This window comes from Tachysurus vachellii, chromosome 2 (genome assembly GCF_030014155.1).
Source record: "Tachysurus vachellii isolate PV-2020 chromosome 2, HZAU_Pvac_v1, whole genome shotgun sequence".
Taxonomy (NCBI): Eukaryota; Metazoa; Chordata; class Actinopteri; order Siluriformes; family Bagridae; genus Tachysurus; species Tachysurus vachellii.
In genome coordinates, this window is record NC_083461.1 from 34,967,155 (window position 1) to 34,990,289 (window position 23,135).

The window sequence follows — 23,135 nt, forward strand, 5'->3', positions numbered from 1 at the left end:
AGGCAGAGCCGAGAGAGAAACTACCTGCGCTCTAAATGGCTTTGAGAGAACTTTAGGTACGTAGCCATGCCTGGGTTTTAAAATGACCTTTGAGTCATTGGGCCCAAACTCAAGGCATGCAGGGCTCACCGAGAGGGCCTGCAAATCGCCAACACGCTTGACTGATGCTAGAGCAAGTAGCAGAGCGGTTTTGAGCGTTAGGGGCCGAAGGCCAGCTGACCGCAGCGGTTCAAAGGGAGGCCCTTTGAGCGCTTCAAGGACCGTGTGAAGGTCCCAAGTGGGAGCGGTGAGAGGACGTGGGGGCTTCAACCGCCTAGCACCTCTCAGGAAACGCACAACAAGGCCGTTTCGACCCACTGATTGGCCAGCAATAGGAGCATGAAATGCTGCGATGGCTGCTACATACACCTTGAGCGTGGAAGGGGTGAGACCCTTGTCCAGACGCTCTTGGAGAAATGACAGTATCGGAGATACGTCACACTCAACAGGGTCTTCGTTCCGTGCGGAGCACCAGTCAACGAAGACTGACCATTTCTGGGCGTAGAGGCGTCTTGTAGACGGGGCCCTCGCCTGAGCAATGGTATGTAGCACGTCCTTGGGGAGGCTCAGAGGCTCCCATCGAGGGACCATACGTGCAGAGCCCAGAGTTCTGGCTGCGGGTGCCAGATTGTCCTGTTCGCCTGAGAGAGGAGGTCCCGCCTCAGGGGGATCGGCCATGGGGCTTTCATGGAAAGCCTGAATAGCTCCGAGGACCAAACTTGGCTCCTCCAGAGTGGGGCCACCAGGAGGCCTGTCTTCCCTGACTCGTCTGATGACCTGAGGGACCAGAGCGATCGGGGGAAAAGCGTAAAGAAGGAGGCTGGGCCAGTCGTGGGCCAGCGCATCTGTGTCCTTTGAAAAATAAGTTGGGCAATGAGAGTTGCTTTCTGAGGCGAAGAGGTCGACCTCTGCCTTCCCGAAAATCTCCCAGATTTTGAGAACCGTCTGGGGATGGAGCATCCACTCGTCCGAGGGGACGTTGCTCCGCGAAAGCATGTCTGCTCCCAGATTCGACTTGCCAGGTATGTGTGTCGCCTTGAGCGATTGCAACCTGGGTAATGCCCATTCCAAGAGGCGCTTTGCCAGCATGTAGAGGCGGCTGGACGAAATGCCACCTTGGTGATTTATGTAGGACACCACTGTCATGCTGTCCGACTGGACTAAGACATGGCGCCCTTCCAGGATCGCCTGAAACGATCGAAGGGCTCGTTCTATCGCCAGCATCTCGAGGCAGTTGATATGGAGATGGCTGTCCTCGTGCGACCACGAGCCGAAGGCTGGTCTGCCCTCGCACAGAGCGCCCCAACCCAGGTTGGACGCATCTGTTGAGACCACCGTCCTTCTGGAAACCGCCTGTAGGGGTACTCCACGGCTGAACCAAACAGGGTTCATCCAAGGTTCCAGGGCTGCTAGACAGGCCTGGTTGATTCTGACGCGAAAGCGGCCGTGCCGCCAAGCGTGAGGTGGGACCCGGAGTTTCAGCCAGTATTGCAGGGGCCGCATTCGTAGGAGGCCAAGCTGTAAAACTGGGGAGGCGGAAGCCATCAGCCCTAGCATCCTCTGAAAGAACTTCAGAGGGAAACAGGCCTTGTTCCTGACAGAGGCCGCGAGCTGCTGAAGTACCAGAGCGCGTTCTGGTGATATGACCGCCCTCATGCGGACTGAGTCGAAAACCACTCCCAGGAACATAATACGTTGGCTGGGGAGCAGTGAGCTCTTGGCAAAATTGACCCTGAGTCCTAGGCACTCTAAGTGGCTCAGGAGCACAGATCTGTGGTGGTCTAGCTCGGTTCGCGACTGGGCTAGAATGAGCCAGTCGTCGAGATAGTTCAGAATGCGGATTCCCATCTGTCTCAGAGGGGAAAGTGCCGCGTTCATGCACTTCGTGAAAGTGCGTGGAGCTAGAGACAGCCCAAAGGGAAGGACTGCATATTGGTAAGCCACACCCTCGAACGCGAATCTCAAGAATCGTCTGTGATGTGGGGCTATCTGGATGTGAAAGTAAGCGTCTTTCAGATCCAGCGAGAAGAACCAGTCCTCGGGGCAAATCTGCGTGAGGATCTGCTTCAGTGTCAACATCCTGAACTTCCGTTTCATGAGGGAGAGGTTCAGGAGTCTGAGGTCTAAGATGGGTCTGAGACCGGCATCTTTCTTGGGGACAAGGAAATAACGGCTGTAGAACCCCGACCCGCTTTCTGAGGGAGGAACCATCTCTATGGCTCCCTTCCTCAACAGCGTCAGCACTTCGGTGCGGAGGACTTGGGCGTCGTCCGGCTTTACCAAAGTGGGAATCACCCCGCGAAAACGTGGGGGTCTCCGGGCGAACTGCAGTGAGTAGCCGCATTTTATTATTCCCAACACCCAATTGGACACTCCGGGGATGGCCTGCCAGGCCTCGGCCCGCGTGACAAGGGGCTGGATAATGTCGGGTGGCAGGCCACTGATTAGGGGCCTGAACACTGACAAGTGTGGAAGAGGAAAATTGCTCTCTTTTAGAAAATGTGAAATCTTTATTGTGTTTGTCATAACAGTGCTTTGCGTGGACGCAACAACGGTGGGCCCAAGTCGCATAGCCAGCAGGCAAGAGAGCTTCTGGGGTGGTCCAGCCGTGGCGGGACTTTGCTCTTTCCTCTTCCTTCCCAAACGATCAGGAGGATTTAGAGGGCGTCGGGTCCAGCACAATCCTCTGCCGGGGGCCCTGACGTCCAGGCGGTTTAGCGCGCTTGGTGGGGCGAGCTGGGTGCTGCTCCTTAGGGGGCGCCACCTGGGGGGCAGAAGGGACAGGTTTGCTCTGGCGCTGAGTCGGCGCAGTCCTGGGGCGACTCGGGGCGGAGGTGGAGCGCTTGGGCAGGAAGTGCCGCATAGCCTGGGACGACTTCTGTGCTGCGGTGAAGCGCTCCGTAAACCCTTCTACGGCCGGCCCGAAGAGACCGGATGGAGAGACTGGGGCATCTAGAAAGGCCACTTTGTCGCTCTCCTTAATCTCAGTGAGATTAAGCCAGAGGTGGCGCTCCAGCACAACCAGGTTGGCCATGGATCGTCCAATGGCTTGGGCCGTGGTTTTTGTGGCGCGCAGGGCCAGATCTGTGGCGCTGCGGAGGTCGCAAAAAGCAGGTTCACTAGGGCTCGACTCATCCAGGGAACGGAGAAGCTTTGCCTGGAACACCTGTAGAATGGCCATGGTGTGTAGTGCTGAAGCGGCTTGGCCCGCAGAAGTGTACGCTCTGCCAGCCATGGCAGATGTCATCCTGCAGGGCTTTGAAGGAAGGGCTCTCTTGCTTTTCCACCCCACAGCCGCGGGGGGGCAGAGATGAGCAGCCACGGCCTCGTCCAGGGGCGGCAATTGCTCATAGCCCTTCTCCTGAGAGCCGTCTACTGCGCCGAGAGCTGCAGAGGAAGTGCGTAGGCGGGCCGAGTAGGGGGCGCGCCACGACTTTGTGAGCTCATCGTGCACCTCAGGGAAGAACGGGGCAGAACGCTGGCGGGGGGCCTGGCGGCTTCCCAGCAGGAACCACTCGTCCAGCCTGCTGCGCGTCGGCTCCTCAGGAGGGGCCCACTCCAGATGGAGATCTTCGACGGCTCTGGAGAGGATGCGGAGAAGCTCGGCATCCATCCCAGCTTTGGCGTCGATGGGCTCTCGCGACGGCAAGTGGGCGGGGTTAGAATCACCGGCCCAGTCTTCCGTTTCAGAAGCCGCGAGTGACATGGAGTCATCAAGCGGCTCGTCCTCCGATCCGCCAAATGAGACGAGGTCACTCACTTCAGCTGAGGGACGCTGCTCTGGGCGTGAGAAGAGGACGGGGGACGGCTCTCTCGTTGGGGAGGGTGAGGCACGCGGGCGCAGAGCCGGCGTGAGCTCACCCAAACCCGGGCGCTGAGCCCCTCTTCCCCGCTGTCGCTTCCTGGCCGGCTCGCGGGAGGAAAAGGACGGGGGGGCGTGAGGGGCGGGGTCACTTTCATTAAAGAAAGCGATCCGAGAGCGCAGAGAGGCGAGACTCATGCTCTCACAGAAGCAGCATGAGGACTCAGTGAGTGCAGTTTCAGCGTGGGATTTACCCAGGCAGGAAACGCACTCATCATGGCCGTCATTCTCATGCAGAGGGACTCTGCATATGCCACAGTTGTGACGCTGCATGGCCGCCGCCGTTAAAACGGCGTTTTTTGTAGGAATGCTCTTTTAGAGCGGTGAAAACCGCTGGAAAGCTCTTTTTTGTGATCGCAACTCATTGAAGTCAGCTGTAGCACTTTATCTTGGCAGGATTAAATAGAATGAATCACTGGGGAAATTGGTCAAAGAAGATTTAAGCTATTATCTAAATTGTAAGTGTTCTATATAGATATTTCAGAATCCATTTGCTTAACAGATAACTTCTATTGCACATGAGTCATTAGCCGTAGTCATATTTAGTCTGAATGTATGCGTAATTGATATCAAGGTTATCAATTAAATTTCGGCTGTCGGGATGAAAGGAATATTCATTAGTGTAGTTGTTTTTGATAACTAACAATTTTATTTATCATTCTTTTCAGGGGCCCAAAGGAGATAAAGGGGAAGTAGTAAGTTGGTGATAATATCATTATGTATTTTCTTTTTGCCACTGTTTACAGAGTGAAAAATATTCCATAAATACGTATTTTCTTCCATAAATACATATTTTTTAGAGTGATCCTTGTGATATTCTGACATACTGGCACACCTTTTCTGCAGTATGCATGTGTGACACTTACCTTCACAGGTTTCTCAACATATAGTCGCTGTCAGGTGGAATCCTCGTATTTCCAAAAGCGTTATTTTTCAGGAAATTAAAAAAACGCCGTACCTTATCTGCAGTGCACAGGGTTTAGTCCGCGTTGCAGTGGATTGTCTTGCACTAAATTCCTGTCCTCAGCACCAGAACTAGCGGGGGTCAAGATTTTTTTTTTCTTTGAGCCCAGTGTTTTGAAGACATTTACCTCAGAAGACGTGTTGATTCGTTGCGACTCTTCTTAAGGAGAAATATGCCGTGAAGCTCTCCCGCGGAGTGAGGAAGAGGTGGACAGTTGAAGTGTCCAATGGAGTTATGAGATTTGCGCTCAAGCTATTTTCAAGACTTTAGATTGGTTAATAACTTGTAAAAATAACAGACCCACGTGGGGAGTGACCAATAGCATCGATATGTGAAAAAATATGAAATTGACCAAATTTGGACATTCGAGGTTTCCGCCCGACAGCGAAGATATTTTCTGTATGCTGCAAGGCTTCACTGTGTACTGTGAAGAACAGTAGACAGTATAGACAGTACACAGAACAGTCTTGCTTTGTTTTTTGTTTCTTAATAATGGAATTCAAACGGAGGTCTTTTATGTATTTGGGAAAAATTATTATTGTTTTTTACCACTAGAGAGCACAATCGGTGGTATGTATTATGCTGCTAATTGATTTAGAAAATGAGGAATTAGCTGTTACCTCAACCTCTTCTTGTGTGATCTTTGCTTTAAAAAAGAGATAAATATTACCTTTGTTTTTCTCTTTTACAAAGACATATCTGTACATGTAAATATTTTGCTAATTCATTTTAAGACTTTGTTTGAGGTTTAGAATTCTTTATCCAGGGTGAACCAGGTCCAATGGGATTGCCAGGCTTTGAAGGACTGCTTGGCTCTAAAGTAAGTTTAACTCTTGTATTGTGTTCAAGTCACAAGTTCATCCATGGTGTGTGTAATCGAAATTGGGCAAGTTTCTTAGATATGTTCTATTACATATATTACATATACCTATTACATTAAATATATCTCATTTCTACTCCAATTTATAACAGTCCAGAGACCAAAGAGAAAACTTAAGTAATTTTTAAAGACGGGTAGGCTACATGAATATCAATATTTAATGAAGATCCTTTCAATTTAAGAATTACAAATTCAACAGGTTTAAGAAGGCAAATGAGAAATGCCACACAGCTTAGCCAGGAAAACCTGCAAAGTACACAGATTCAGTCATATTATATATTATATATTATTACAAGGCAACATGAAGTGTGTTATGAAGAGAGAAAGGAGTAAGGGAGAATACCACTGATGCCAAGAAACAAGAAGTCAGTTATCATTTATTTTATTTGTTCTGATACATTTTTTGGACAAATTATTTAAGCCTATGCCAGTCAATCTGGAAAAACAGTTTCTATGAACGTTGGATCATCACCAGGGGTAGTACTTCACCACCTGTATTTACCAGAAACCATCTCATCTTATGAAAACATTATTATTAATGGATGCCATTCAGAAGAGTTTGGAATTGGGAACCTGGATTATAGTCTGAAGCTCATAGGTTATGTTCATACATACTGTTTCACACCTCTTCACATGGACCTTTCCCATTTAGAATGATTGGAAGGGCATTCTGATATGATTTCTTTACTCACTTCCATTAGGATGGGCTATTTTTTTAAAAAATGACATGAAGATGGACAACTCAATGGACAATGCTTTTGTACACAAGGGAGATACCATAATAGATAAACAGCTACTCTGACAAATTAATTGCCTCTGTCCTGTTTACTTAATAACATTAGGTGCACACTGGGTATAGCATGGTTCGCTCATGTGGTTCCCTTTCATGGGGTCTTCTGAAGTCAAACAATTTTTCATTTGGCAGATGCCCTAATCAAAACTGGTTAATATGACCTTACAAAGGAACCATGGATTTGGCCAAAGGGTTATCCCACACAAAGCACAGGATATATCTGACGAAGTGATCACCATTGAATTCTTTCATTCAGTCTTTGGTAATGCATGACTGCATGTTCTGTTTCTATACTTGGAAAGCTGCTTTGAAACAATGTGAATTGTTAAAAATGCTATACAAACAAATTGAATGGAATTGAACTGAATGTATAAGATGTTTAACCACATATGGTGTATATTACTAGCATTTAAAACAGTGAAGCTACCATACCATACCATTAACAAGCTATGTAGAATCATGTGAAATCTGTAGATGTATATTTTATTCTTGGTTGTTTTTGTTGTTCTAGGGAGACCCTGGCATGCCTGGTCCACCAGGAGTCATAGGCCCTATTGTATGTATTTATTTATTTTTTTAAATTGATATTTAATTATACTGAACAAAATTATAAACACAACACTTGCCCGATTTTTTTATGAGCTGAACTCAAAGACTTTTTCTACATACACAAAAGCCCTATTTCTCTCAAATATTGTTCACAAATCTGTCTAAATCTGTGTTAGTGAGCACTTTTCCTTTGCCGAGATAATCCAATCACCTCACAGGTGTGGCATAATAAGATGCTGCTTAGACAGCATGATTATTGCACAGGTGTGCATTAGGCTGGCCACAATAAAAGGCCACTCTAAAATGTGCAGTTTTACTGTATTGGGGGGTCCGGAAACCAGTCGGTATCTGATGTGACCACCATTTGCCTCAAGCAGTGCATCACATCTCCTTCGCATAAAGTTGATCAGGTTGTTGATTGTGGCTTTTGGAATGTTGGTCCACTCATTTTCAATGGCTGTGCGAAGTTGCTGAATATTGGCAGGAACTGGAACACGCTGTTGTATATGGCAGCAAGGCCAAAGTTTCCTAAGTTACATCCACTGCTGAGCAGAAGAGCCGAGCATCGTCCACCGCCATGCAGAAGAGCAAAGCAATGTCATCAGCCAAGCGAAGGCACCGAGAACGTCCTCAGCGAGCAAAAGGGCTGGGCAAAGTCCAAAACCGAGCCAAACAGCAACACACTCTCCTGAAAATGTAGGGGAGTAGGGAAGAGGGAAAAAAGGAGGAGCATAACCAGCTGGGAGAGAAAATAAATAAATAAATAAATGAACAAACATGTCCAATCCCCGCAGATCTCCCCAAGTGTGAAGATCAGTTTTTGATAGATTCCTCTATTTTAAATAAAACAGGGCACTCACAGACACCAAATTGTCATCCCATTGATTGAAAATATCCTATATGTTTATATGCTTTTGCCACTTACAGATATGTAATATTTGAACACATTTGTGTACAGTACATACCATGTTTACCATGTATAATATTTTTGTCTGATTTGTTTGATTGGGGTCACTTTATCTACTTTATAGGACAAAATCTTATGAAGTTTTAGGTCATATTTAATTCTGAAGGTTTCATGCACCACTGTGTATCAATGATTGGAGAACTGGCAGTGAGACATTGAGATGTTGTGCTTGCCCATAACAGGTGCTTGGGATTCACTTCTGGCTCAGGTGCTGTCGCCCATCCATAACCAAGTTATAATGGTTACGCTTGCAGGCCTCATACCCTTAATTTATGGAAACCGTTCTTACTTTAGGTCCCACTCTCAGTGCACATTACCATTGCAAGACTCCCTTTACAGATGCCTTTCTCATGGGTTGGTGTGAGGTTCTCAATGACCCCCCCAGCCACTGAACATGGGAAAGAAATTATCTCTTATTAGCTCACAGAAGCTGCCTGGAAATAATGGTCATGTTTCTGGCATTGAAACACTTTCTCCCACAGCTTAGGTGCAAAGAGTGGTTAGCGAATGCTACCATTAAGGTATATGTGGGTACTAATTCTAACCTGGCATACTGCTACTGCTAACAGACTGGATTAATGCAGATACAAGGTTTTATTTGCAATCGGCGCTGTTACTAGAATTGAGCTGCTCAAATAAACATCAAAAACCTCTGGTTCAAAGCTTCTTAACACCATTATTTTATTCTTTACTCTTATCTTCACACGATAATCAGTTTTTCTTTTTGAAAGTTTAAGGCTTTTCTAAATACCTTCATATTCTTTTTTTTGACATATAAAAAAATGGGTGTTTCTGAAGCCTATCACTTTTCTAGCTTGCATTGTGTCAATCAACAGCTTATACAGTACTTGATGCATCCTTTGTAATCAGAGCCACAATCCTGAGTAAATCAGTGATATAAGCGGATTGTGTAGGGTGAATAAAATTCACTTCCACTTCTTGACTTAAATTTAATGCAATAAAATGTATCTTTTCAGTGTAGCTTTTCAGACCAGCAATCTATCTATAGTATTTTTGTACTTGCCTGTTCTGCTATTGAACAACAATACTGTATATTGTGCCTTGTCAGGCTTGAATCTCTAACTTGTTTCTTGTTTCTTTTGGGCTCGCAGGGGAAATCTGGAACTCGTGGTGAGCCAGGAATGCCAGGAGAACCTGTAAGTTTATTTTTTTCACTTATTGTCAGCTGTACATAATGCGTTTAAGGCATTTATTAAGGAGGAATGCGGCTAGACATTTGTAATTTGTCTTATTTTATTATTCCTTTCAGGGATTGCGAGGGCCTGTGGGAGAGACAGGTTTCCCTGGACCTGAAGGCCCTCCAGGTGTACCTGTAAGAAATTACACTAAATCTTGTTTCATACTATACCGTTTTGTTATACTATCTTGCAACAGTGTTTTTATACATATTCTAGAGACCCATATTTCAGTTACAGAGGTATTGGTGCATTAGAGCAGGGAAAACACTACTTCTGGGATTGGGAAATATGCTTATACTGCACTACTCTCTACTGAGAGTTACTTTTATATTACAAAAAGGCAAATAACATTCATTTACATTAAAGAGTTTATAAAGAGAATTTGTAAGATTTCCCACAATGTTTTCGCAAGCATTAATAAAATGGGAACATGACTATGTGAGCAGTAAACCAAATATTTCACTGCATCTAATGACATTTTTCATATTACAGGGTAGACCTGGAAAAGATGGAATTCCCGGCTATGAGGTAAGAATGCTAGATTTGTAAAACTTTGCACTTAAAAATGAATTCCTTCCACAATATAATTTTTTTCATGTAAAAACCCTTTAAGAAAAAACATAAACAGTCATATATTGACTTTTTACAGATGAAAAGTCATATATTGCTATTGATCTACACAGTTATACACTTTCTTTTAAAGTATTACAGTTGACTTTAATCAGCAATGTGGCAAATGCACATGTCTTTAATGCTGAATACACAACAGTAAAAGAAAGCTTTACATCTCCACATCTCCAGAAGTCACAAACTCCAATTAAAAACAGATATTGTGGCCTACTAACATCGCCCCAGTTGTCAGCAAATAAATCGCCTTATTTGATTGAATTTAACATTGGCTTGTATTTAAATCTAGTCTCACGCAACTCGGAACATGGCATTTTTTGGGACTGTAAGCGTCCTATGTAGGTGTGTGTTGTGGGGATAAGCAACTGGCAGGCAGACAAGCGTTATGTTTCTCATGCAACTTTATTTTTGTTTTGCTTTTCAGCACAGCATATTGAGACTCACACACACAGCTCACACAAATTCAGCTCCTACCACTCTTACTCTACTTTTCATAAATCTCCTCAGGCAATCACTGTTGGGAGAGCAAAAATATTGTTAGAGAAATTACTCACGGGTTTGTGAGTAATTCACAAACAAAAAACAAAAAAAAAATGAAAATTATGAAAGAAACTACACAAGGTTAAGCATGTAAATGTGTCATGGCTGATGCTATGGGAATGCTTTGATGCGCTGTGTTAATTTATATGCCATGAGAGATAAGGGCCCTCCCAGAGACTGTTTGTCAAATGGGTTTTATGATTTTTCACACTCCTAAAGTGGAATCCAAGACCAAGAACCGGAGGTTTTCAACATTAGAATGGTACAAAGCCCACAGCACGTAACTCTTATGACTGTGATGGGATGCCTGCAAGGAAGAAAGCCTGCACTCCTGAGGCATAGCTGAAATGGGAACATGTGAAGCAGACCCAAAGGGATAATGTTGGCTGCTGCAGCCATGAAATGAGCATTCTCTGCTTCTTGGCAACAGAGAGACTTTGGCCTTGCTGAATAGCTTTCACTGCTGACAAAATGGAAGCCACTTATGCAGGAGATACTGCGACACACCTGGCACACTGCCAGATTATCTGATAGAGCCTATGGTGGGGGCTGTCTGCAATTGCTGAATAATTAGTAGTGGTTGGGGAAAACAGATGAACAGAATAGGGATACCCCTCAATACCTTAGTACAAGTGGCACTAATGCCCCCTTTCCACCAAGGCAGTTTGAGTGCTGGTTCAGAGCCAGAGCCTAATTTAAAATCAGTTATTTCTTTTTTAACACCCAAAGCACTGGCTCTGAACCAGGAAAAGTGGTCCTTAAGTAGCACCAAACATTGCTGGTCTATACTGTACATATCCTCCTCCATGTTGGGAGAAATTGCCAAGCGAGCTTTTCTCAGGACAGGAGAAAGGGAAGGACCTGTCTCTTGTTCCACTTCTACCACCTTGACCTGTAAATGATTTGTCAGTGTACCCTCACAGGGTATAGTTGAGGGCATAACAATCCACCATTTACAAAGACTTTTAGAGCAGAAATATAGTGTCCATCAAGCGAGATACATAGCCATCTTCAGCAATAATAATCAGAATGCCAGGTTGGAAGTCAGGTTCTGGAACCTGATGATCTTATGATCCAACACATACAATCAAGCATGGTGGAGGTACAGTAGTGTTGTGGCTTGAACTTCTGGAACAATTGTGACATGAACAGGAGCTCCAGTAAGCAAGCCAGCCCCCGATGCTTGAACAACTGTAGGAGTGCTTCCAGATTGTATTGACGAACCATGCTCAAAAGAGAGATATGGGGCTATGATAGTAGCACTGGCTGCTGCTGAAGCCATTCGCCTGCTGCCAGGCTTCTGTCTGGGCTTTGAACCAGGTGTGGATTCCAAATTCAAATTTTATTTGTCACAATTATACACAGTACAACATGTAGTGAAATTCTGTGTAGGACTGTCCTAAAATATGTCCTTATATATATATATATATATATATATATATATATATATATATATATACATATATATATATATATATGTGTGTGTGTGTGTGTGTGTACTGAACAAAATTATAAATGCAACACTTTTGTTTTTGCCCCCATTTTTTCAGTTTTCAATATTGTCCACCACATAAAACAAATAATTTAAAAATAACACACATACAAACAACACTAATTAAATAAATATACAACAATGTTAATACATTTTGAAGACTGCGCACAAACAAACATCTCTCGCCTCCGACCGTCGAACGCTCACCGAATTCTGATTGGTCGAGAGGACATATAGCGTTTAGGCAAAAAACAGGTTTGGCGCTTATTGCGGTTTGGAAAGGAACTGCATCTTGCAGTACATTTTAAACAAGGAAATATAGCGTTTTGGCATGAAACATTATATAGGTTCTTCATTATATATGCAGTATATAGGCTCACAACACAGCAAAATGACATGACAAACTCATTTTTTTTAATTTTGGCGTTTATCACGTTTTGGAAAAGAGCTCTTCATTATTTTTATATATATATATATATATATATATATATATATATATATATATATATATATATATATATATATATATGAAATGAGAAAGTATCAAAATATATCAGAAAATTATAATAAAATCTAATAATATACCATATCAAATATAATCAGAAAAGAAATATCAGAAACAGAGGTAGCGTAAACAAACATGTAGGTCACTGGTCAATGCAGGCTTTCCAGGACCTGTCCTGGGATGCCTTCTGGTCCTGCTGCCTTCTTAGTATTCACTCTCCTGAATGCATTTCTCATGTCCTGCTTCGAGATGATGAACGGGTTTTCTGTTCTGGCACTCACCGAATGCATGTTACTTTTAGTGCTATTAGTATTCATAACGCTGTTATCTGCATCTTCAAAGCGAGTGTGGAAAGTGTTTAGCTCATCTGCCAGAGAAGCATCCGTATTCACCAATCTGGAGGATAGTGTTTTGTAGACTGTTATAGCTCTTAGCCCCTGCCACAGGTTCCTTAAACCACTGTGCTGGAGCTGTAACTCAGTTTCCTTTTCTAGTCCCCCTTTGCCTCTTTCACTATTCTGTACATGCTGTAGGACACAGCTTTGTATTTGTCCATGTTTCCAGAGGCAAGTCCGACCTTGTAGGCAGTGGAGCGGGATCTCAGAGAGATCTCAGAGAGATCACACGCTACCTGACAGGTTACATATTTAACCTGGTTCCCTGTAAAGTGAAGGAGATGCAGCATTGAGTTCCCCATCTTTTCTTTATATTGCATGTTCACATGCATATATATATATAGTTCTGAACTGTTCCATGTTCTCTTCAGGTGTTGGAGAAGACAGCATCCAAACAACCGAGTTCACCAAACACTATATGCCAATGACCCATACAGAAAAACTATTCATAAAAAAAAAAAAAAAAAAAAAAAAAAAAAAAAAAATAAACCAATGTGTTTTTAGCCTTAATTTAATCAGTGAGACTGTGTGAGTCCCTAACACTAATTGGAAGACTGTTCCATAACTGTCGGGCTCTATAATAAAAAGTATGTCCCCTACTTTAGTATTTAGAACCTAAGGTACTACCAAATAGCTTGCTCCTTTTGATAGAAGTAGGCAATGTGGATATTTTCTGGTTCTACTTAGGACTCTAGTTGCAATAATACAACCTAGAGGTAACAGATGCATGAATTAGTGTTTCTACTTCATGTAGTGAGATCATTTTTATTATTTTAGCAATATTTCTGAGATGAAAGAAAATTACCCTAGTGACATTTTCTACATGAGCTTCAAATGTCAATAAACACAATAATCACAGACATAATAATTGTCAATAATCACACCAATGTCTTTTACTGCTGCACTTTATGAAATAGAAAGACCATCAAGAATTACTCTGTAATTTGAAAGCTTGCTTTGGTCTGCATATGGTACTAGTACAAGTACTTCTGTCTTGTCAGTGTTAAGCAGGAGGTAGTTAAGAAAATGTCTTTTACACATTCTTCAAACATATTAAACTGGTGTGTCTCATCTGACTTAGCTGAAGATGTAACTGCATGCCATCACCATTACAGTAAGCTAATCATACTGTATTATAGCTGTAAGCTAGTCACCATTTAGATGTATGAACTGATAATTTTCAGTCAAATAGGCCCTGGAGCGGGCTGTCCCTTCAACAACAACAACATTTTCTAGCCTATCAAGTAGAATAGCATCATCATTAATAAAAATTATTTCCATGTAGCATAACTGCTGTGCTACAACCTTGGTTTAAGATTTGCGTATAGTTGGACAGCCGACAGGGGTCAAAGTCAGTTTTTTAATCAGGAGTTTGATAACTGCTAGTTTAAAAGATTTTGGCACATACCCAATAAAGAATTTATTGTTAGAAGTCGTTCAGTAGCTACAGGTAGTATCTGTTCAAAGAAACATGTAGGTAAGGCAAGCTTCCATTTAATGCAAGAAACTTGTTTAGTTTAATCCATTTTGATGTTATGCACAGAACACTAAACTTCTGATCAGTAATCATTTCATTAACAATGAGTGCTTTAGATGTTAGAGATCTTACTTTTAAGTCCTAGCTTCAGATCACTGGTGGTGGCTGTGCATTCACTATGATCTAATTTTATACTAATAAGGTTATGAAACAAATTTCCGAGTGTTTATACATGTTTGTTTAGCTTTCAAAACAAACACAATCTCTTTATTGTGAACCCTGACAATTTTTGCAGTTAGCAGACGGTCGGACTAGCCTGCTTGTCTGCTCTATGGCCCTGGATCTGGATTATCATCGATTAACCAGGTCTGTCCTAAAAATATGTGCTATGCTGCAAGAAATGAGAGCAAGACTGTCCCGAGTGAGATGGACACTTACCCGTACTAACAGGCCAGCCTTGTCCTCAAAAATGCTCCAATTACATATAAAGCCCACTTGACTTGACTTAACGATCATAACCTGCTGTAATCACATTGGGATGGGGCCAGAGCATACTACAGCATCAGACACCACCTTGTAACGTTCCACATGTATGTAACACCTAAACCGTACACTATTAACTGGGGCACCACTCCCTAATACAAGTATTCTACAAGAAAACAGACACACCAATATAAACAAACCAAAGTGTATTGTACAAAATTAATATTTACAAATATATACAAAAAATAAACCAAAAACCCGAAGAGTGAAATGTGTGTGTGGGTGTGAGGTGTCCTTTAAGTCCTCGGTGAGTGTAAATGTCCTTATAAGGTACAATCTCACCGGATTTAGTGACGGTAAAATCTCACTGGGTGTAGTGTTACTCAATTATTCGTGGTGTTGTTTGGCGTTGAGAGACTCGCTGTGGAATATTCCTCCCTTTATTGGAATATTCCACAGTGAGTCTTTCAACGCCAAACAACACCACGAATAATCCACACAGAAACCGCGAACACTCCTTACAGAAACAGCTGGTGCACCTATCGCCATTAAACACGACACCCTGAACGCCGTCAGCCTGCTTCCTTAAATGGGGGGAAACCCGGAAGTGAAGCGATGTCGTGTGACATCATCGGCGCTGTCTCACGAGAGCGGTAAACGGGGCAACACAAATGAAACAGAAAATACTACCAGTGTACACAATCAAGTAATGCTTACTCTAAAAAACATTTATGCATCTATACATTGTGTAACCTTATGTGGCTCTGCCACATAGACCCCCCCCAGCCATCGGCATTGAAGGAGAACGTCCATACCAACGTTTTAGGTTAACTACATTCACAATTGCATTTTTAGGTGGGTTTCCGCAACAAACTGTGTAATTTATTGGCCCCATTCTTTTTTTAGTTTCAGCTGGTCCCTCCCACTTGGGCGCTATCTTAGCAGAGAATCTATTTGAGGCCGAAGAGAGTCGGTGCGTTATAATCCAGACTAGATCGCCCGGCTGGAACTGCGCATCCTTTCGCCGAGCATTATAGTATCTAGCGTGTCTAGATTGTTGTGCGGCCACTCTACGCCTTACCTCCTCTGCCATGATGGTTTGCCTTTCGATCATGTTGTAGGCGGCTTGGTCGGGTGAAGGTGGTTTATGGATAAGCCGTTCCAGCGGTCCTTGTAACTGCCTCCCAATCATGAGCTCTGCTGGTGTCTTGCCGGTGGTCTCTTGGTGGGTCGTATTAAGGGCAAAGCGGAACTCAGGTAACCACTGGTCCAAGTTTTGGTGGTATATTCCGACATAGGAGGAAATCATGGTTTTTAATGTCCGATTTATCTTCTCTGTCAGATTTGTTTGTGGGTGGTAGCTGGTGGTGAGTTTCTGGATGCTTCCCCAGGCCTTACAGAGTTCTGACAGGACACAGGAGGGGAATTGAGGGCCTCAATCTGAAACCAGATATTTGGGAACCCCCCAATGGGTAAATATTTCTTCCCTGAGGATTTTGGTTATTTTTTGGGTTTTACCATCTCTGAGGGGAAACAGTTCTACCCACCTAGTGAAATAGTCCACTATTACCAGGAGGTAAGTGTTCTGTTTTTTACTCACTGGGAAGGGCCCCATTAAATCCATGTGGCCTGGTTCTTGGACCTGGGTGTTTTGCAGAAAGCTGCTGAGTTTTATGGCTTGTATTTCTGACACACTTCACAGCCCTTGACGTACTGCCAGATGTCTTTACGGACGGAAGGCCACCAAGCTACATCCAACAGCCTCAGCAGAGTTTTCAGCCTACCAGTTGTCCTCCTAGGGATTGTCATGGAAGTAATGCAGGAAACCCGGTACTAATGATTGAGGGACCACTAACTGGAACTTCCCTCCCTGGTTCCTCAGTGAAATCTGGCGGTATAACACCCCCTGGTGGACCTCAAAGGGAATTTGCTTATCCTGGACCTTTCTGTCTTTACTATCTGCTTGCAGATGGGTGATGTTACTGTCGCTACCTTGTGCAGTAGCTATTTCGTCCAGGGTGTGAGGGATGTCAGAGGTGTACTTGGGAGGCGCCATGACTAAACAGGGTACCTCTTTACCCTTGTCTGGTGGATAAGCTCTGGAAAATGCATCTGGCCCCAGGTTAATACAGCCCTTCCTGTGGTGTACTTGGAAGCAGAACTGTTGTAGGCGGAGCGTCCAGCGGGTCAGACGTGAGGATGTTTTGGGGCAGTTGAAGGCCCAAGCGTGATCTGTGAAAACGTCAAACGGCCTTCCTTCCAAGTAATATCTCTACTTTTCCATGGCCCAGACCACGGCTAAACACTCTTTTTCTGAGGTGGAGTAATTCAACTCTGCTCCTCTTAGGGTCCTTGAGGTGTAGGCTACCATCTTCTCTCCTTCAGCTGACATCTGGCTAAGTATAGCTCCTAGGCCGACATCGCTGGCATCTGTATGGACTTGGAACGGCTGGTTGAGATCAGGCTGCACCAGAAGAGGTGGGTTTTGTAAGGCCTGTTTCAGGTCATCCATGGCTTTCTGGCATTCAGGGGTCCACTCCCACTGCACTCCTTTCTTTTTTAGTTGATTTAATGGAGCTGTGATGTCTGCAAAGTGAGGGATGGATTTATGATACTAGCCGGCCAAACCCAGAAAATGTTGCAGTGCCTTGAGGTCAGCAGGAGGTGGATATTGTGCGAAGGCCTGGATTTTCTCTGGGTCGACCTCCACTCCTCTCTCAGAGACTATATGGCCCGGAAATTTCAGCTGTCGTTTGAAGAAATGACATTTCTTCATATTTAATGTGAGGTTAGCCTGACTCAGTTGTTGTAATATGGCATTTAGATGTTGGGTATGGTATTCTAATGATGGCAAGTATACTATGATGTCATCAATGTATACAAAGCAGATCTCCCCCCTCAGATCAGCCAGGACCTTCTCCATAAGCCTCTGGAATGTGGCAGCAGCGTTCTTAAGACCAAACGGCATGGAGCGGAATTGGTACAGCCCCTTGGTGGTGATAAAGGCAGTGTTTTCTTTGCTCTCCTTCTCCATCTCCACTTGCCAGTAACCTGATTGCAAATCCAATGTGCTGAACCAGGAGGCGCCTTCCATGGATTCCAAGATGTCGTGGATGAGCAGCATTGGATAGGCATCCAAAATGGTCTTGCTGTTGAGCCTTCGATAGTCCACACAGAACCTGTAGGAGCCATCAGGTTTGGGAACAAGGACCACTGGGGAAGACCATGGACAGAAAGATGGCTCGATAATGTGGCCCTTGAGCATCTAGTCGACCTGGTCTTCAATGATCTGATTCTTGAAGAGAGACTCTGTATGCTCAGGATTTGATAGGGATGTTGTCTGTCAAGAGAATGCTGTGTTGAACCACTGCTGTTTTCCCCAGGTTACCGGAGGTGGTGTGAGGCCAGTTGGACATCAACCTTTGTAGCTCCTCCTGATTACCAGTGTCCCAAGTAGGGTTAACAACAGGAGGCAGGGGAGTAAGTGCTGGGTGCATCAACGTGGGAGGTAAGGCATAGTACAGGCTCAGGGCAGCTGTTGGATCAGTATGAGCAGGGGCAACAACGCTGTAGGTGGTATTGGTAGGCTTGGGTGGTGGCACTCTAACTCTGGGCGCTGGAACCGGGGTTTTGGGAAGGTGGACGGGTGTAACGGGAGAAGCAGCTGGAGTGTAGGCCTGTAGTCTAGAGAGGGTGGGAGTACTTATAAGTTGCAATTTCTTCATCCGACTTTCCCATTTTACGTCCCTCCTTAGGAAACAATCAGTCACGGCTCTTTCCAGCTTCTCCAGGGACAGCTGGAACCCCTACTGAAACCCTGCTAAGCTAGCGTCCACTGCCTCCCTAAATGTGGTTTCCCGATTCAGGGTACTATCTGCAGACTGAAATCTCAAAAATTTCAAAGAATGTACCTGTGAGCTAAGGGCCAATAAATCCACCTTAAGCTGGGCAATATCAGTTTGAATTGTTTGTATTACTTCCACATTCATCCTACACCTTTCCTCATTATAACCATCAGAAATATACAAAGAACTGAGCATGGATGTTATTTCAGCTGTTGGATTACCTCTAGTTACAAATGATTGGGGTAATAGCGTAATAGCGTCCTCACAGGTGAATAATCCAATAAAGGGAGGAATATTCCACAGTGAGTCTCTTAACGCCAAACAACACCACAAATAATCCACACAGAAGCCGCGAACACTCCTTACAGAAACAGTTGGTGCACCTATCGCCATTAAACTCGCCACCCTGAACGCCGTCAGCCCGCTTCCTTATATGGGGGAAAACCCGGAAGTGAAGCAATGTCACAAGAGCAGTAAACAGGGCAACACAAATGAAACAGAAAATACTACCGGTGTACACAATCAAGTAATGCTTACTCTAAAAAACATTTATGCATCTATACATTGTGTAACCTTATGTGGCTCTGCTACAACCTTTGCTAATTTACGCACCTCTTCAATATTATTTTTAGTAACTTCTGACTAACAAAGGCATATATCATTAGTTCCTACTGTACATGGAAAACTACCTTGGAGAGTCTCCAATAACCAGAGTTGTTTCAGGTTTCTCAGCAGGTGCTTCAATGAGTATAGCAAACCTACTTGACATGTGAATTGGAGAGAGACACTTAGTGTTTGTGTTGGCTTTGTGACTATGCCACAAAATCGTCACCATTTCGCCTAGCTTTGAGGGCTCTAATGCTGCAATTGGGAGGATAACTCCACCAAGGATTTTCAGATTTTCCCCTGCAGCGCACATAGTGTACAAGCTAAATATTTGTCAAACTTAATGATTATATAATCTCTTTGACTTGAATATGAGCTGGATATTAAAGAGCTAAATAGTGGGTTTTCTCCACTTGCAAATTGAGGACAGAAAAGAAAGTGCGTGTTCAGATCTTTATCCCTGAGCCTTAAAGTTTCATTAGTTAACAACATAAATGAGTATGAGCATTAAATGAGCCTGTGCAAATGTTTTCCTTTACACACAAGGGACTGGCTTTTGGTTCAGCTTGTCTTTACTCACTAAAAGCATAATAATTTTTGCTAATATCCACTTTTTTGAAAAAATAAATAAATAAATAAATAAATAAATAAATAAATAAACTGCCTCTTCCAATCTCTACCTAGTGCCTTCCAGTATTTTGTATTTTTTTTATTTTCTACAGGGACCAGCTGGCAGACCTGGTGATAGAGGTGCCAAAGGAGAGAGGGTAAGCTCTCGTCTTCTGTGCTACTTGTCCTTGTTCTTGTTCTTGAATACAGGGCAGCATCATACTGTCCCTGAGAATTGTCTCAGAAGTTTCTATATATACAGTTGAGGCCAAAATTATTAGCCCCCTTATGAAATTAGACAAAACTCTTGATTTCTCCATGGAAATGACCATTAACAACAAGTGTTTTATAGTGTGTTTGTTTCCAAAATAACAAAGACAAAATCTCCACTAAGTTTGATTAGGATATTTAATTGAAATAGTGAGTTGAAACAAGAAAGGGCAAAAATGAAACGTCCAAAATTATTAGCCCCCGGTCATTAATAGTCAATAGTGAACCCTTTCTGAGCCACAACTGACAACAACCTCTTAGAGTAGTTCTTTACTAGGTTGGCACAGGTTTCCTGAGGGATTTTAGCCCATTCTTCCATTGCAAATTGCTCCAGCTGGTCCAAATTACGTGGTTTCCGAGCATGGACATTCACTTTGAGCACTCGCCACAGATTCTCAATAGGATTGAGGTCTGGGCTCTGTGCGGGCCACTCCAGGACCTTTGTTTTGGTATCCTTCAGGAACTGTTGGACCAATTTCGATGTATGCTTTGGGTCATTGTCTTGTTGGAAGACCCAGCGACGACCTAAGGCTAGACTACGAGCAGATTTCTGCATATTATCCCTCAAAATGTCAACATAATTTTCTTTTTTCATGATGCCATGCACCCGAACAAGGCTCCCTGTGCCTGAAGCTGCAAAATAGCCCCACAGCATGATGCTCCCACCACCATGTTTAACTGTGGGAACTGTGTTCTTAGGGTTGAAGGCCTCACAGTTTCTTCGACAAACATAAGCAACATCCATGTGCCCAAACAGTTCCAGTTTAGTCTCATCAGACCAAAGCACAGACTCCCAAAACTCATCTTTACCTTTCAAATGTTCACGGGCAAACCTCAGTCTAGCTGTGATGTGCCGCTGTTTGAGTAAAGGGGTTCTTCTGGGACGATGGCCCTGAAGCCCACCACGATGAAGAGCCCTCACAACTGTGTTCCTTGAAACATCAACTCCAGAAGAGGCCAGGTCAGCAACAATCATCTTGGCAGATGTCTGGGGCATCTTGCTGATATCTATGACTATTTTCCTCTCCAGGGTTCTTGAAATCTTGCGCTTACGACCACGCCCAGGTTTGTTTCTTACAGAATTTGTCTCCTTGTACTTGGCAATGATGCAACGTACGGCGGTTCTAGACACTGTGAAAAGCTTGGAAATGGCAGTATAGCCTTCCCCCTTATCATGAGCCTCCACTATCTTCTTTCTGAGCTCAAGACTGATTTCCTTTGTCTTTGGCATGGTGAGTAAAAGTAGTCTCTCCCAATAATGTGTTCAAGTGCCCTGTTCCTTGGAGTCCTTTAATGCTGATTGAATGCCCAGGTGTTGTTAGGAAGCCAATTGACTGCACAGGTGTGGTTTGAAAGCTGATTGATTAATTAGGTGTGTTTTGAAAGCTGATTGATTAATTGGGTGTGTTTTGAAAGCAAATATTCACAAGGGGCTAATATTTTTGACCACCCCATTTTCACTATATTTGATTATAAAGCAAGCCTAAAAATGTATTTTATATTCCAAAATGTACCAAAAGCTACTAAATAGCACTGGCGAATGTTTGATTATATCAAGTTTTATCAATGCTGCAAACATTGGAAAGATCTTTAGGAAAATGTTCCAAAATTCCTGGGGGGCTAATAATTTTGGCCTCAACTGTATATATACATATATATATATATATATATATATATATATATATATATATATATATATATATATATATATATATATATATATAGTGTTTCCAGATAATGGGATACACTGTAAAACTCCAAGTAGTGCCAAGAGATCATAGCTAAAGTGATTTAATGAATTTTTTCAATTACTAATGAATCATCACTCAAAATGCTTGTCAATTGTGCTCTGTCATTTGCATTGTGCCAGTGATTAAATGTTTCAGGGTGATCCTGGGATCCCTGGAGAGAGAGGTGTTCAGGGCGAGAGGGGAAGGCCTGGAGAAAGAGGGCCTTATGGCCCCCCAGGCATTCCTGGTGAGAAAGGACATCCTGGTTCACCTGGTATAGGTTCACTGCTGGTAGGTGTCTCACACAAAAGGCCTATTTCTCTCAAATATTGTTCACAAATCTGTTTAAATCTGTGTTTGTGAGCACTTCTCCTGTGCCGAGATAATCCATCCACCTCACAGGTGTGGCAAATCAAGATGCTGATTAGACAGCATGATTATTGCACACTTTTTTGCACACAGCATGATTATTGCCACTTGCTCCAGCACATCCTTCATGCTCAGGAGCTCGGGCTGTAGCTAGCGTTGGATGATTTGGTACAGTTCCTCAAACTGGGACTGTGGTTTACGATCTGTTGAATACCTCCAATTATGGAAGTCGCTGGTGACCCAACTGGAAGTCCCGGGGTGCCGAGTCTTGGTCCCCTACCCACATTCTCCACCAGTGTAGCGATTTGGGCTGCAAGGTGGGACATAAGAACAAGGCAGGAAGCAGATCTTCTGGCTCTAAAGCCAACTTCATGAAGTCAACTCCTCTGAGTCTGAGTGGACATTTGCACCCATGTTGCTTTCTAAAGGTTATTTTGCAGGCGGAATTGCAGAATCCCAGTGTGAAAATTTGAATTTGAATTTGAAAATGCCAAATTTAGTGAGATTACAGGATTCAGACCTAAACAGGGAGGTCTGAATCCTGCAATCTCACTAAATTTGGCATTTTCAAAGCTTTCTGAACTAAAGTGAGAGAGCCTTAAATTATGACCAGTTCCCATTTACAGACATTTATGACAGGTAATAGGTACTGTAGCGACTCGCACTGCTAGGTGGGACACAAAAACAAAGCAGGAAGCAGATGGAAAATTTACAGCTCTTTTATTAGAGGTCGCAAGTGAAGGCAGAAGTGCAGAGTGGAGAGAAGCTGAAGGTGCAGTGGTGCCGTGATCCGTGCTTGAGAACGATGGAAGGTGATGAGTGTGCTCAACCCAGGAGCGGCGCTTGGCTGGCAGATGGAGAGGAGTCTGGCTGCAGTCAGTCAGGAGACTCAGAGGGACAGAAGGAAAAACCACCATTAGTTCATCATTCAAAG

The 23,135-nt window shown here is 43.7% G+C and overlaps 1 protein-coding gene across 4 annotated transcripts in view; it reads left to right on the forward strand.

Annotated features, from left to right (window-relative positions):
- LOC132841849 (collagen alpha-1(XIX) chain) overlaps positions 1–23,135 on the forward strand; it is a 124,383-nt gene that overhangs the window by 95,004 nt on the left and 6,244 nt on the right. For 3 of the 4 annotated variants that reach the window (XM_060864429.1, XM_060864430.1, XM_060864432.1), the window contains 8 exons: positions 4,570–4,596; positions 5,632–5,685; positions 7,050–7,094; positions 9,167–9,211; positions 9,325–9,387; positions 9,746–9,781; positions 19,946–19,990; positions 21,989–22,123. In XM_060864429.1, the coding sequence (XP_060720412.1) occupies positions 4,570–4,596; positions 5,632–5,685; positions 7,050–7,094; positions 9,167–9,211; positions 9,325–9,387; positions 9,746–9,781; positions 19,946–19,990; positions 21,989–22,123 (450 nt within the window). Of the gene's footprint in view, positions 1–4,569; positions 4,597–5,631; positions 5,686–7,049; positions 7,095–9,166; positions 9,212–9,324; positions 9,388–9,745; positions 9,782–19,945; positions 19,991–21,972; positions 22,124–23,135 lie in introns of those variants that run through there. The other variant, XM_060864431.1, reaches the window with a different exon arrangement.